The sequence below is a fragment of the Oryza glaberrima genome, chromosome 9 (genome assembly GCF_000147395.1).
Source record: "Oryza glaberrima chromosome 9, OglaRS2, whole genome shotgun sequence".
Taxonomy (NCBI): Eukaryota; Viridiplantae; Streptophyta; class Magnoliopsida; order Poales; family Poaceae; genus Oryza; species Oryza glaberrima.
Window position 1 is genome coordinate 14,154,097 of NC_068334.1, and position 14,574 is coordinate 14,168,670.

Consider the following 14,574-nt stretch of genomic DNA (forward strand, 5'->3'; position numbering starts at 1 on the left):
ATAATCATATATACTTAGCATATGAATGATATTATTAAATTGGTAAAAACTCTAATTAACATATGTATATACATACGGCATGATTTAAAATTAATAAAAATTGTAATCATCATATATACTTAGCATAGGAATTATATTAAATTAAATTGTGAAAAACTCTAATTAACATATGTAAATGCCACATGCATGATTTAAAAATTTTAAAAATTCGAATAGTCATATATAATTAGCATATGAATGATAGTAAATTAAATTGTGAAAAACTCTAATTAACATATGTAAATGCCACATGCATGATTTGAAACTTTTAAAAATTCTCTAGTCAATTATAATTAGCATATGAATAATAGTAAATTAAATGTTAAAAACTCTAATTAATATGAAATTGCCACCTGCGTGATTTAAAACTTTTAAAAATTGTAAGTATCGCATATAACTAGCATATACATGATTTAAACTTGTTAAAACCTCTAATACTCGTGCGTAATTAACATATGCTATACATCAATTGATTTATATGGATAATCAATATATCCAAAATAGTTTACATCGTGTACACAATAATTACGGCAATACATCGGCGGTGACGGTTGACCGCACGTACTTTCTCCTTACTATTGTTCCCTCCTTGTGATCGCTACGTGAGTAAGGGGTGTCTTCATTTGATAGGAGGATGCTAGGGTCAATCGTCACCATGAAAGGGGGTTGTCCATCCAACTTATCGTAATCCTCGTCAGTCTTGTCCTCAACTCCGACGATTTTTCTTTTGCCTGGGAGAACCACGTGACGCTTAGGCTCGTCAGGCCCTCTGCCCTTCTTTCCTTTGCTAGACATGTCCTTCACGAAAAAGACTTGCGTTACATCATTGGCAAGGACAAAAGGTTTGTCCGAGTATCCAACCTTGTTAAGGTCAACAGTTGTCATACCACTGTCATCAATCATTACGCCTCCACCAGTCAACCTAACCCATTGGCACCGGAACAGAGGAACCTTGAGAGGACCATAGTCAAGTTCCCATATATCCTCGATGGCACCGTAATACGTGGCAGTTGTTCCATCGTGTCCCATGGCATCGACACGAACAGCGCTGTTTTGGTTCGTGCTCTTCGTGTCTTGGGCTCTCGTGTAGAATGTGTACCATTGATCTCATATCCCTGGAATGTCGCGATCGACCCAGACGGTCCCCTCGCCAGGAAGGCAAGTTGTTGGTTGATCGACTCGTTACCCATGAGATGTTGTCGTAGCCACGTGGGGAAAGTATCAATGTGATGCCGTGTAATCCATGCATCGGACTTACCGATGTTCCTGGCGCGAACTAGAGCCAAGTGCTCCTCGATGTAAGGAGCTACCAATGAAGAGTGTTGCAGAACAGTGAAATGGGCTTTACGGAATAAATTTTTGTCTACCGTCATTATTGCTTTCCTTCCGAGAGTTCCCTTTCCCCGTAGTCTCCCTTCATGGCGTGATTCAGGTACCCCGATTGGGCGAAGGTCTTCGATAAATTCTACGCAAAATTCGATGACCTCCTCTGTTCCATAACCCTTGGCGATGCTTGCCTCTGGGCGAGCACGGTTACGAACATACTTCTTTAGAACGCCCATGTACCTCTCAAAAGGAAACATGTTGTGTAGGTACACAGGCCCGAGAATACTGATCTCTTTCACAAGGTGACAAAGCAGATGCGTCATTATATTGAAAAATGAAGGTGGAAATATCAACTCAAAACTGACGAGACATTGCACCACATCATTCTGAAGGGCTTCTAATCTATCCGGATCGATGACCTTCTGCGAAATTGCGTTCATGAATGCACATAGCTTTGTTATTGTTGCCCGGACATTGTCTGGAAGGATACCCCTTATTACAACTGGTAGCAGTTGTGTCATCAACACGTGACAGTCATGAGACTTTAGGTTTGTGAACTTCTTCTCCTTCGTGCTTATTATTCGCTTGATATTCGTGGAGTATCCAGACGGTACCTTTATGCTCTCCAAGCATTCAAACATACTTTCCTTCTCTGCCTTGCTAAGAGTGTAGCTGGCTGGACTCAAGTAATGGCTTCCTTTCTCCTTTGGTTCCGGGTGAAGGTCGCCGCGTTGTTCCATATGCTTCAGATCATTACGTGCTTCCAGTGTATCTTTCGACTTTCCGTATACACCTAGGAAGCCAAGAAGGTTTACGCAAAGGTTCTTAGTGAGGTGCATCACGTCGATTGCGTGGCGTACGTCCAAGAATTCCCAATAGGGTAACTCCCAAAATATAGAGTTCTTTTTCCACATTGCCGCGTGACCATCTTCGCTCTCTATAGGCTGGCTTCCAGGCCCCTTTCCGAACACTACTTTAAGATCTTTAACCATAGCAAACACTGTTTTCCCGTTGCGATGTTTAGGCTTCGTACGGTGGTCAGCCTTATGTTCGAAGTGCTTGCCTTTCTTCCGTACCGGGTGGTTTGCTGCAAGGAATCGACGATGACCCATGTATACAACCTTCCTACAGTGCTTAAGATACATACTTTCTGTTTCATCCATACAGTGAGTGCAAGCCTTGTACCCCTTGTTGGACTGTCCGGATAGGTTGCTAAGTGCAGGCCAATCGTTGATGGTTACGAACAACAGTGCTCGTATGTTAAACTCCTCCTGTTTGTCCTCGTCCCACACGGGGACACCTTCCTTCTTCCACAACAGCTTAAGATCTTCGACCAGTGGTCTTAGGTACACATCGATGTCGTTACCAGGTTGCTTGGGGCCTTGAATAATAATCGGCATCATTATGTACTTCCTCTTCATGCATAGCCAGGGGGGAGGTTGTAGATACACATCGTAACGGGCCAAGTGCTATGGCCGCTGCTCATCTCTCTAAAAGGATTCATGCCATCCGTACTCAAACCAAACCGTATGTTTCGTGCGTCATTTCCAAATTCTTTAAATTTTCTGTCTATGTTTCGCCACTGCGAACCATCGGCGGGGTGTCTCAGCATCCCGTCCTGTTGACGCTCTTCAGCGTGCCATCGCATCATTCTAGCATTCCCCTTGTTCCTGAACAAACGCCTTATCCGTGGTATTATAGGGAAATACCACATCACCTTAGCAGGAATTCTCTTCTTTGTTAGCTGCCCGTCAACTTCTCCTGGATCGTCTCGTCTAATCTTGTATCGTAGTGCTTTGCAAACAGGGCATGCTTCTAGGTTCTTATACTCCTCACCGCGATATAGGATACAATCATTCGGACATGCGTGAATCTTCTGAACTTCCAGTCCTAGCGGGCAGACTATCTTCTTAGTCTCGTACGTTGTCTCGGGCAATTTGTTTCCCTCCGGAAGAATGTTCTTGACAAGTTTCAATAAATCGCCAAATGCCTTGTCACTAACCCCATTTTTTGCCTTCCATTGCAAGAACTCCACAGTGGTATCCAACTTTTTGTGCCCCTGCTCGCAACCTGGGTACAACGAAGTTCTGTGGTCCTCTAACATCTTGTCCAATTTATGGGCTCCCTTTTCACTTTCGCAGTCCTCCTTGGCGTCCTGCAACATCTGACCAAGATCATCCGCAACATCGTTACCATCAGCATCCCTTTCCTCCTCGCCCGTTTGATTTCCTTCAAATCCAATGTACTGAGCAAAGTCCGGAATATTGTCGTCTTCCACTTCATCTTCTTCCATTTCAACACCTTGCTCTCCGTGGGATGTCCAACAATTATAGCTTGGCATGAACCCCGACTCAAACAAGTGGAAATGAATAGTCCTGGATGCAGAATACTCCTTCTGATTCTTACACTTATTGCATGGACAACAAATAAAACCCCTTTGCCTGTTAGCTTCGGCCACTCTCAAAAAATAGTGCACGCCGTCAATAAACTCTTTGGACCGCCGGTCAGCGTACATCCATTGCCGATCCATCTACATGAGTCGAAAAAAAATCGTATAAAAATAATTATTCTTACAATAATGACAGTCATACAATAATTATAAGATAATTACAAACTGTTTCAACAGTCATACAATAATGACATATCTTTATTCATACAAAAATGATAAAATATTACACCAAATAATTCTTATTTACTATTTCTAAAGTTTTAAACTAATTTTAATGTGTTTTACTTCTTTTAATTTTCATTTTAGTTTGTTTTCTAGTATTCAAGATTAACTTTCACTATAGTTTTCCTTCTCAACTATTTTATAAAACCTTCTTTAGCAAATCAACTAAATTTCTATATATTCTTTCTTCCCCACACAAATTTTCTCCCTTATCAACTTACAACTAAATTTTGGAGACAAAAAAGTGTGCAAAACATAGCTACAAATGTAATATGACAAAAAAAACATTGGAGGATGAAGTTGCAAACCTTTTAGGCACCTCCGATTTGTATGTAATCACCAAAATAAATTCACTAGAAATTTTGGCATGACCTCCCCTCTTTTTTGAAGAAATTTTGAAGCTTGCTCGGGCAACTGGAGGAGGAAGAAGACATATATATAGGGGTGGGACTTTAGTCCTGGTTGGTAAGATCCCCGAGATCTTTAGTCCCAGTTGATATTACAAACTGGGACTAAAGTTACGATCTTTAGTCCCGGTTGGTGTTACCAACCGGGACTAAAGATCCCGGGGGGCCTGACAGGCCCTGACAGCATTTGAACCGGGACTAAAGATTAAATATGCCCGTTACCCTTTTTAACCGGGACTAAAGATCATCTTTAGCCCCGGTTTTTATTGCATCCAGGACTATTGTGGAATTCGGCCGACCGACGAAAGATGGTTTCTCCACCAGTGTAGGGGAGGGCGGGGTGCTCGCCCTTGCGGTGATATGGTCTCGTGGAGATAATGGCGGGCCCATATCCATGATGGTAACGTGCGAAGAGCTACTTGGTTGCCATGCTTGCATGCGGAGGTTAGTGGATAGGCACCAGTCTACACACTCGTGGCGGGCTTGATGTTGGTGGGCAACGGGGGTGGCTAGGCGGCAGGTGAAAGCTTCGCGGGGTAGCTTGCTATGTAGCCAACGATGACATTTTTGAGTGTGTGATCCCTCTCGAGGGTGTTGCCTAGACGCCTCGCTGTTCCCCTAGTGGTGAACACCTGGTGAAAACCGTGTCCATTTTCCCTGTACAGGTGATGGCGGCACATTGGCATCACGTCGTCCATGGAGATGTTGCCAAAGAGACTTTGTTTCTGCCTTCGACACCTTAAGATGCCTCTGGATGGCGGCTTTTCTATATGAGGGACGAGTGGATCTTCTACTCTCTCGCCCACTTTACGACCCTTCTCGTTAGTGGTCCATAATGGCGCTCGGCCTCGCATTGCATTGGTCGGTGCGGTGCTACTTCATGGGTGGGTGTTAGCGTTGTCAGTGTGTGCTGGGTTTTTTTTTACCGTTTTCTTTTCTTGTTTGTAGCCTCTCAAGTCTGTAGTTTTGTAATTTTTCCTGTTATATTAATATGAAACATCACACTATTTGATGTTATTCCTCTAAAAAAAAGCATTGATAATGCTGAAGGAATGCATGCTAGGTCTACCCATAACTATCTTATATTGTACATTAGTATGGGGGCCGTAATGCGCGAATAATCACATGACTAAGCCATCGTGAATGCAATTTGATAAGCCCACGTGCCTTCGTAGCCGCCCTTACCTATGTTCTCTTCTTTTTTTTCCCTCTTCCCTTGTCAGCCAAATTGAGCGCATTGTTGGTTCCTCTCTTGTTGACTAAATTGAGTTCCTCTTTTTTCGTTGACCTAATCGAGTGAATGTAAGCATGACAGCCTCCCTTCAACGAGTTCTATCTGCCCTCTCTCGAACGAGCTCCTTTCGCTCTCCACCCGACGAGCTCATCCTCACAACAAAAGCTATGCCTCCTCCTTGGCCCCTACCATCTCTCCCACCTCCGGTGGCCAGCGGCGCCACCCTCTACCCCGCCCAACCTAACTGATTGGCAACCGTTTCCTCCACCATCCCCATCCTCTCATGTCTCTATGGCTTCAGCGTTAGCACGCTAAATCACCCACCCGTGTCATCACACACCACCGGTCCGTCCCTTCCCCAGCCGTCCCTCTAAGCCTAGAATCCTAATCCCATGCCTCTCCCAGCATTTCCCTCCCTCCCAACACAACCCTAGACGCTAATCCGTATGCTCGGTGTCACATCATGACATGATTGGAATCCGTTCGCGTGAATTATAGGTGCGTGTCCGTTTGCGAATTAGGTTTTTTGCATTAGTATTTTATATTGCTTCTCTATTTGGTTACAATAACTTTGTAGATGGTCTTAAAAAATGGAAATGCTAGCACACAAACTTGTGTACATCCATGGCACACGAATGCATTAGTCAATATCACATTTTTTTTTTATAACTATGCATATTTTGCCTTGAATGGAAAGTCTAATCATACGCGACTCTTCCGCAATGCCGGAGAAATAAGAGATCAAATAGGAACTTACAAAGATATAAGAGGTACTATATAAATCTCGAAAACATAGTAGGCATGATATGAAATTTAGGAAAACATAGACGATGGACCCTAATCCACGGAGGCACGTGTAAATATTCTCGAATTAATTAGGGTATCATATTATTCTCATATGAAAAATAAGATCATCTATATATATTTCATGACATGAGATCGTTTATATGCGCATGTAGAAAACATGTATAAACATTATTATTTATACACGTCTCACAGTAATTTGGAGGAAAGAAAGTAAACACACATGCCGAGTTTAGTTCCAAATTTTTCTTCAAACTTACAACTTTTTCATCACATCAAAGCTTTCATATACACACATCGTTCCAATTTCAACCAAACTTACAATTTTGACGTGAACTAGACACACCCACAGTCTAGGCCATTTTAGAACTTTCCAAACAATTCAATCTGCCAAAACTGAAATTTTGACCTTGTTTTACAGATACTCCAGCTCATTCACTCTCCCACTTGCACCACGGAATCTCACCCATCCACGTGTCCCCAGATCTCATCCCCATCCTCAAACAACGCCGTCCCCATCCTGAAGCAACGCCCAGCCAACCGCCGCCGCCGCCGAGCACCACTCGTCGCCGGCCATGGAGACCTCCGCCGCCGCGGGTGGCGCACACTTGATCTACGTATCCTCCGACGACGAGGAGGACGAAACACGCGTCCTCCTTGCCGAATCCTACAGCGCTGAGGAGATCCAGATCCAGCAGGCCATCCTCCTCTCGCTCGACCCCTCCAGCGACGCGGACGCCGCCCATTCCTCCGCCTCCTCCTCCCGCCCCTCCGGCGCCGCCTCCACCTCCGACGAACCCTCCTCCCTTCCCGACCGCAAGGGCAAGCGCAAGCTATCATCGGAAGGTACCCGCCATTTGCAATTCTCCTTGATGCGCGCCGATTTGTGGTTGCTCCTTGCCTAATTTGTTCCGATCTGTCGCAATGCAGAAGATGGCCCTATCGAATCCACGAGGAAGAAGCGGCGGAAGCGCGGCCGATTCAAGTGCAGCGTCTGCATGGAGAAGGTACAGGTCTCGGAGCAGTTCACCGTGAGCTTCTGTGCCCACGCGTTCTGCAACAGCTGCATTGGCCGCTACGTCGCCGCCAAGATCTCCGAGAACGTAGCCGTGATCGGGTGCCCTGACCCCGGGTGCGAGGAGGGTTTCGTCGAGATGGACACTTGCAGGGATATCATCCCGCCGGAGTTGTTTGATCGGTGGAGCGTCTCGCTGTGCGAGTTGGCACTGGGTGAGAAGAAGTACTACTGTCCGTTCAAGGATTGCTCGGCGTTGCTGATCAATGACAACGACGGCGCGGAGAAGAAGATCAGGGAGACGGAGTGCCCCCACTGCCACCGGATGTTTTGTGCAAGGTGTCGTGTGCCTTGGCATGATGGGATCAAATGTAAGGAGTTCAGGAAGCTAGGCGATGATGAGAAGGGGGAGGAGGATCTGATGTTCAAGAAGCTGGCTGGGAAGAAGAAATGGCAGAGGTGCCCAAATTGTAAGATGTTTGTCTCGAGGATTGATGGTTGTTTACAGATAAAATGCAGGTAATCTGTTTATGTAACTCCATATTTTGGTTTGTGTCCCTCCTAAAATTAAGAGAATGGATGACACCAGGACAAAAAGGCTGAATAGAGTTACAAATTGGTGTCCTCTGTTCATGTACACTGAAGAGATGAGGCAGTCTTTTCGCTATTATAGTGGTTAGAAAAAGAATAATGGCTCAAGCATAATGATTGCAGAATATATTAGAATCTTTGCTATACTTTACACATGTCAAATCAAATTTTGTGAATAACTTCCATTTCTCCATCTTTAGATAGTTTTGTTGGTGACGTTGATGTTAGCTAATTGGCAGTACATGTTTAAAGAGTTCACGTAAGTCATAGTGCACCATCATTACATATTTGGAAGAGTACATAGTACCTTTGGAGTGTTATAATGGAAATAGCAAGTCTGTAGCTTTGCTTAGGTTTAGTAGTGTTTTGGTGAATGCTATCTACTGGGTCAGGATTTTACTGGTATGGTTAGTAGCAGTTTTGGTTACTGACCTTATGCTCAAGATTTTTCTTAATAATTGCTGTTCTCATAGGTCAATGCCGGGATATACTCCCAGCCATTGTAGGTTTTAACCATGCAGACACTTCAAAACTGCCGTCAATTCAACAGCAAAATAGGGAAATGATTGAGCGCATGTTTGGTTTGTTGGCTGAATCAACCTTACAGATTTTGACAATGCCAAATTTTGGTGTTACCAAAATTTGGTAAGGTTAAAATGGTAGAATTGTTTGGTTTGTGACCTTATCAAATTTTGGCTTAGTTTTCTGAATGGAAGATTCCAGAATCACCAAATTTTGGTAGAGTTAGGCAATGTAAGGTTGTGATGGTAAGAGTTTGTTAGGTTCGTTACCCTACCAAAATTTGTTACCTTACCTAAATTTGATAAAGTTTATTTCAGTAACAAACTAACGGCCCTAAATTTCCCCCTTGTATGGGCATGAAACTGTTGACTACAGCCAGCAGTTTTTGTTTTTGTTGTGCATAAATTTTGTTTTTTTCATAGTTCCAACTAGAAGCTTGTGGTTTTGGTTTGGTTATCAGTAGATTTCTGCTGCACAGTTTGCTGCACCATTCTTTTCACTATGAATCTGGAAATTTGGTCTACCTGCCATTTCTGGTTTCTTAGATATGTCACAAAACTTAAGGGAAAATATTTTACCTTATTTGTCTCGTAAACACTGAATTCTAAAGATGTACTGTATAATGTTATTTATGCATTTTCAGTCTTCGTCATTTCACTAACACGTTTTCATGTTTGTCTTGAAGGTGTAAACAGTATTTCTGTTACTACTGTGCTGCCCCAATGAAGAAAGATAGTCACTACTGTAAGAGTTGCCATCGTTAGTGAAGGGTCTTATCTAAACACAGACTTTGTACATAGGTATAGGTAACATGTAATAAATATAAGTATGGTATCATCTCCTTGAAGTGGAAATACATTTTGTACAATGTTAATGATCTTAATGACCTGAAGAGCAGGTCACTGATCCAAGTCTCAGTGTCATCTTTTTATTAATCAATTTTGCGTGAACTTTGGATGGAATATCCACACTATGTAGCTAATAGCAATTCTGTAATGGTTGCATGGTTGAGGTTCTCACTTGTCTTTTTGAGCAGATAAGCGTTGCTGCATTGGGGATTCATGTTTACTGTTAATGTGCAACCTGAAATGATACAAACAATACTTTGTATGGCTTGATTGGCAATTTAAAGAGCCGCTCCTTTTTTGGACTAAAGGGAAATAAAAGGAAAGGAAGATCCTATTTTGGCTGGAAATTTTGCTTGCTTTACACTGTCACATATTATTGACTTATTGTTGCTTTCTCTTAAATTTAACTGGCTAAATTTCCTTCAATTGCCTAGGGCTAAAATGGAATTATCAATGTGTACGAACTGATAAACAACTCTGTCTCTATTTCTTAAAATTCCTACACAGTTGCAATATGTTCTCGCGATGTAGGTTTTTCTCTTTTTTTTTTCCTGATTAACATTGTAATAATTTAAGCTCTGAGAGCCAACTTAAAATGCATTATTTCACGGACAACGGCACGAAGAACTTTGGAGCCTTTTGAAGGCATCTAATTCGTCCTTGATTGGATTGCTTCATGGACTAGAGCAGTTCTTGCATGGAAGGAATGATCCGTTTAAATTATATATCCCTTTCCTCAGAATGCAAGCTTCTGATAATTACCTCCGTACATTAACCATTTCCTTCTCTATAAATACCCAATTCACTTATAACTCTTCTCAATATCAGAGTCCCAATCTAACTATAATCACTCGATCATCTCATTACAACTACATCGATTAGCATCAGCAAGCTGCAATGGCTGCTTCTGCTGCTCTGAAGATGGCTGCCCTGTGCGTGCTGGTTCTGTGCAGCATTGGGTCACAGTCACAGGCGATGATAGCCCACGCGTCATCGACTGCTAAGCATGACGCAGCCGCCGGCGCGCTGCTGCGTGAGCTTGTGCGGAACGTCGTCGCCGAGGAGCTAGGCCTCTCCGGCGGCGGCGCCGGCGGCGCCGGCGGCCGTGGCAACGTCGGCGACGCCTGCCCGGCGGCGTGCCAGAACTGCCTGATCCTCTGCGCGATCAAGTGCGTCCTGAAGCCCACCCCGGTCGCCTGCTACGCCGACTGCATTAGCAAGGACGCCTGCTTCAATGCTGGTGAGGTGGCTGAGTCATGAGACATGAGTTTACATGAATTTTACCCAGTTTAAATTATTGTGTCAACAAGTGTACTACTCCCTCCGTTTCACAATGTAAGTCATTCTAGCATTTCTCACATTCATATTGATGTTAATGAATTAGACATATATATATATGTCTAGATTCATTAACATCAATATAAATGCAGGAATGTCTAGATTCATTAACATAAATATGAATGTGGGAAATGCTAGAATGACTTACATTGTATGTCTAGATTTATTAACATCAATATGAATGTGGGAAATGCTAGAATGACTTACATTGTGAAATGGAGGAAGTACTAGCTGTATGCATATTTCGTTGGTACAAACATTATGTGTCGTCTACTTGTCTGTTTGTTTGTCTAATGTATTGTGTCGCGTACTGAAAAATAAAACTCCAGGATATGCAAGTGATCTGTGCCTAATAATCCATTCGGTCAGGCAGGGATTATGGATGATTAGTTTCCCTAATGACCTGAAAGATTGGGCATAATCCACGAGCTTTTGCAACTGCAAAGAACCAAATTCATCTATATACATGTCGTCATCTCTACACAAATCAACATACATAGTGTACTATTTGTGAATATATATATACCATTGGGATCGATCTTGATCTCTCCGAAGTTGTGTATATTTCATTGAACTCGGCTATAATCACGCTCATTCCTAAGAAGGAATCGCCAACCCTACTCAAGGACTACAGGCCGATCAGCCTGGTGCATAGCTTCTCCAAGCTGGCTGCGAAAGTAATGGCGTAGCGTCTGTCGACGAAGCTGGATGTCCTCATTCCCTGCTCCCAAACTACCTTCATCAAAGGGCGTTGCATTCATGAGAATTTTGTTTTTGTCAAGGGCCTTGTGCAGCAATTCCACCGGCAAAAGAAGGCAATGATGCTATTGAAGCTGGACATTTCCAAAGCATTTGATACTGTCTCGTGGGGTTTTCTATTGTCCACGTTGGAGTTAAGGGGATTTGGCCCGAATTGGAGACGATGGATCTCGGCTGTCCTCCTGACTGAAGAAACAAGCATTCTGATAAATGGGGTGCTCTCTGATCCAATTAAACCAGCAAGGGGACTGAGACAGGGTGACCCTTTGTCTCCATTGCTCTTTGTGTTAGTAATGGATGCCCTACAAGCCATGGTGAATCGAGCGAAGCAGGCAGGGCTGTTGTCGCCACTGAACGCAAGAAGGCAAATACCCCCCATCTCGGTGTACGCAGACGATGCAGTCCTGTTCTTTAGGCCAACGGCCGGTGAAGCAAGCACGATCAAAAGACTGCTGACGCTGTTCGGTGAGGCAACGGGACTCAAAACGAATTTCTGCAAGAGCGCGATCACACCGATACAATGCAACGATCAGCAGCTGGCGATGGTTGAGGCCATCATTTCCTGTCATGTGGAAGATTTACCCATCACCTACCTAGGCCTCCCACTAGGAACAAGGAAACCAACAAAAGCTGAAGTACAGCCCATCCTTGACAAATTAGCAAAGAAAGTTGCTGACTGGAAACCAAAGATGCTATCCATCGACGGCAGACTTTGTTTGATCAAATCAGTACTCATGGCCCTACCTGTTCACTACATGTCGGTCCTGCAATTCCCGAGATGGGCAATCAAATACATAGAGCGAAAATGCCGAGGATTACTTTGGAAGGGGCAGGAAGAGGTGAGCGGCGGACATTGTCTGGTCTCGTGGCGAAAGGTATGCTCTCTAGTGGAGAAAGGTGGTCTCGGTGTGAAGGACATGAATTTCTTTGGTCAGGCCCTAAGGTTGAAGTGGCATGCGAAATCACTGGAATAGAAGGATAGGCCCTGGATGATGGCGACTTTCAGGCCTGGGAATGATGTAGAGATCATCTTTCGCTCAGTGGCAAAGTACTCGGCAATGGGGAGAACACTGACTTATGGACAGCAAACTAGACCGGGAAGGGATGTTTTGCTTGGCGATGGCCGATCCTGCACTCTTATGCGGGGCGCACCAGGCTTTCGGTCGACAAAGCCCTGTGCAACAATCGATGCAGAATGGAGGTGACAGGACCCTCCAGGTGAAAACCGAGTCTAGCTGAATGGTAACGTTGACGTCTAAGACGCCATGGCCTTTGTCAAGGTGTTGTTTAGGAGATCCTATTCCTTGTCTTCGTTGCCTTCTCTCTGTTTGGTCGTCGGCAGTTTTAGGTTGTTTTCATTAGGTTGGGGCGAGGGATGAGTGGATCTCCTTCTCTCTCGCCCTCTCCCTCTTCTCAACCCCTCCACATGAGGATAACCGAAAGCTTTTTGATGCCCTTCTATGTTGAGTCGGTGTTTGGTGGGGCTTTTGCAACCCCTGGTTGCCCTAATGGCGATCAATCACACTTAGCGGTGGTCGGCTTGGTGCTAGTTTCCTCTCCAGGGTGTGGTGCGAGGAACTGCCAGCTCTCGGTGGCGGTGTGTTTGTTTTCCCTGTTACGATCTCCTAGAGTTGTAATCTTGTAATTTTTTTTCTGCTATTTCAATATCAATACGAACTTCGCATTGTCTGTGCAGTAATCCCGAGGCAATTATGCAATGGATCGAATATATAGTGAGCTGGGTGAGATGGACCATCTGGTATGGCAATATGGCATCCCATTACCTTTGGAATTGAGTCGGAAAAATGTTTTTATTTTTTGAGAGACATCTTATCATTTTTAAATATCAGATAGAGTAATTCTCCTTCCGTTTTAAACTACTTGCCATTTTAAATTTGTCCTAAATCAAATATATAAACTGTTGACTATTAATTCCTATAAGCTCATATAGTTTAATGTCTTGGGATTTATATTTTTAAATTCATCATGGAAAGTACTTTTATAATATATAATTCATAAGTTGTTAAACTATACAAAATTTTAAAAAGAGTGAATTGCATATTGGGTCACCATTTCTTACCAAACTTTCACTTTAGACCACCCCTTATCCTATGTTTTCACTTTGGACTAGCTAATATTTCCTATTGTTGCACTTTGGACCTCCATCTCTTTCACTCCGGTCTATCAAATTGCAGTGTGCTCGTGTATATGGGGTCGCTCAAGCTTCAGTAGCAGCGGGGCTTGGCAAGCTAGCTACCACTTGTCAGCTCAGTGCCTGAATAGAGGAAGCAAGGCAAGGTAAAAGGCTCTTGACTCTTGGTGGCAAATGGCGACAAGGGCAGTGGAAATCAAGGTGCCAATAAAATTCCTCTTTCGCTGCCTCCAATTGTTTTCTTGCTTGATTTCTCTACCATGTCCATTTCGAGTTCTCTCTGCAAATTAAATCCCCATCCTGTAATTCATCGAGCTCGAGCACATGAGCACATCATGGCTGCAGGGGCAGAAATCAAGCTTGTTGCACAAGCTTTACAGCTTTACCTCCACTACACCTATCCTTTCCAGCATATACATCGAACTGATTTAAGCTTGGCCGTTCTAAGTGAAAATATGTACTAATACCTGATCCATTGTGAAACTTAGATAAGAAAACCTAGCCCAAAATGCAATTCACTCTTTTAAAAACTAATAGTTAAAGATATACATGTTTGACGTAAAACAAATCCAGAATTACAAATAATTTAAAACGGAGGGAGTACGAGTATATCATACCATAAATATGTAAGTTAAATTCGACTTCAACAAGCTGTAACAAAATAAAAAATAAAAAAATATATAGTGAAGGTATGTAAACTAGTTTCGGTTTTTTTTATATAATTTGTAGGTGTCGAATTTAAACTTGTATATTTGTGGAGGGATTTATCTCATATTAATATATTTTATCTTTTTTTAGAAAATAACTATTTAGGTGATAAGAGAAGAGGATAATTCCTCGTGAGTTGAAAATCCATTTCCAAATAGTG

The 14,574-nt window shown here is 43.1% G+C and overlaps 2 protein-coding genes and 1 pseudogene across 2 annotated transcripts; 2 read left to right on the plus strand and 1 right to left on the minus strand.

Moving 5' to 3' along the window:
* Positions 1 to 585: 585 nt before the first annotated feature.
* LOC127784330 (uncharacterized) lies at positions 586 to 3,880 on the minus strand (annotated as a pseudogene).
* A 3,039-nt stretch (positions 3,881 to 6,919) lies between these two features.
* Positions 6,920 to 9,899, plus strand: LOC127784335 (uncharacterized). The gene is made up of 3 exons (XM_052311564.1): positions 6,920 to 7,327; positions 7,412 to 8,015; positions 9,295 to 9,899. Exons 1-3 carry the CDS (start codon positions 7,057 to 7,059, stop codon positions 9,371 to 9,373), a joined length of 954 nt encoding a protein of 317 aa, XP_052167524.1. The 5' UTR covers positions 6,920 to 7,056; the 3' UTR covers positions 9,374 to 9,899.
* A 525-nt stretch (positions 9,900 to 10,424) lies between these two features.
* Positions 10,425 to 10,724, plus strand: LOC127784339 (uncharacterized). The gene has a single exon (XM_052311568.1). It carries the CDS (start codon positions 10,433 to 10,435, stop codon positions 10,715 to 10,717), a length of 285 nt encoding a protein of 94 aa, XP_052167528.1. The 5' UTR covers positions 10,425 to 10,432; the 3' UTR covers positions 10,718 to 10,724.
* Positions 10,725 to 14,574: the final 3,850 nt, after the last annotated feature.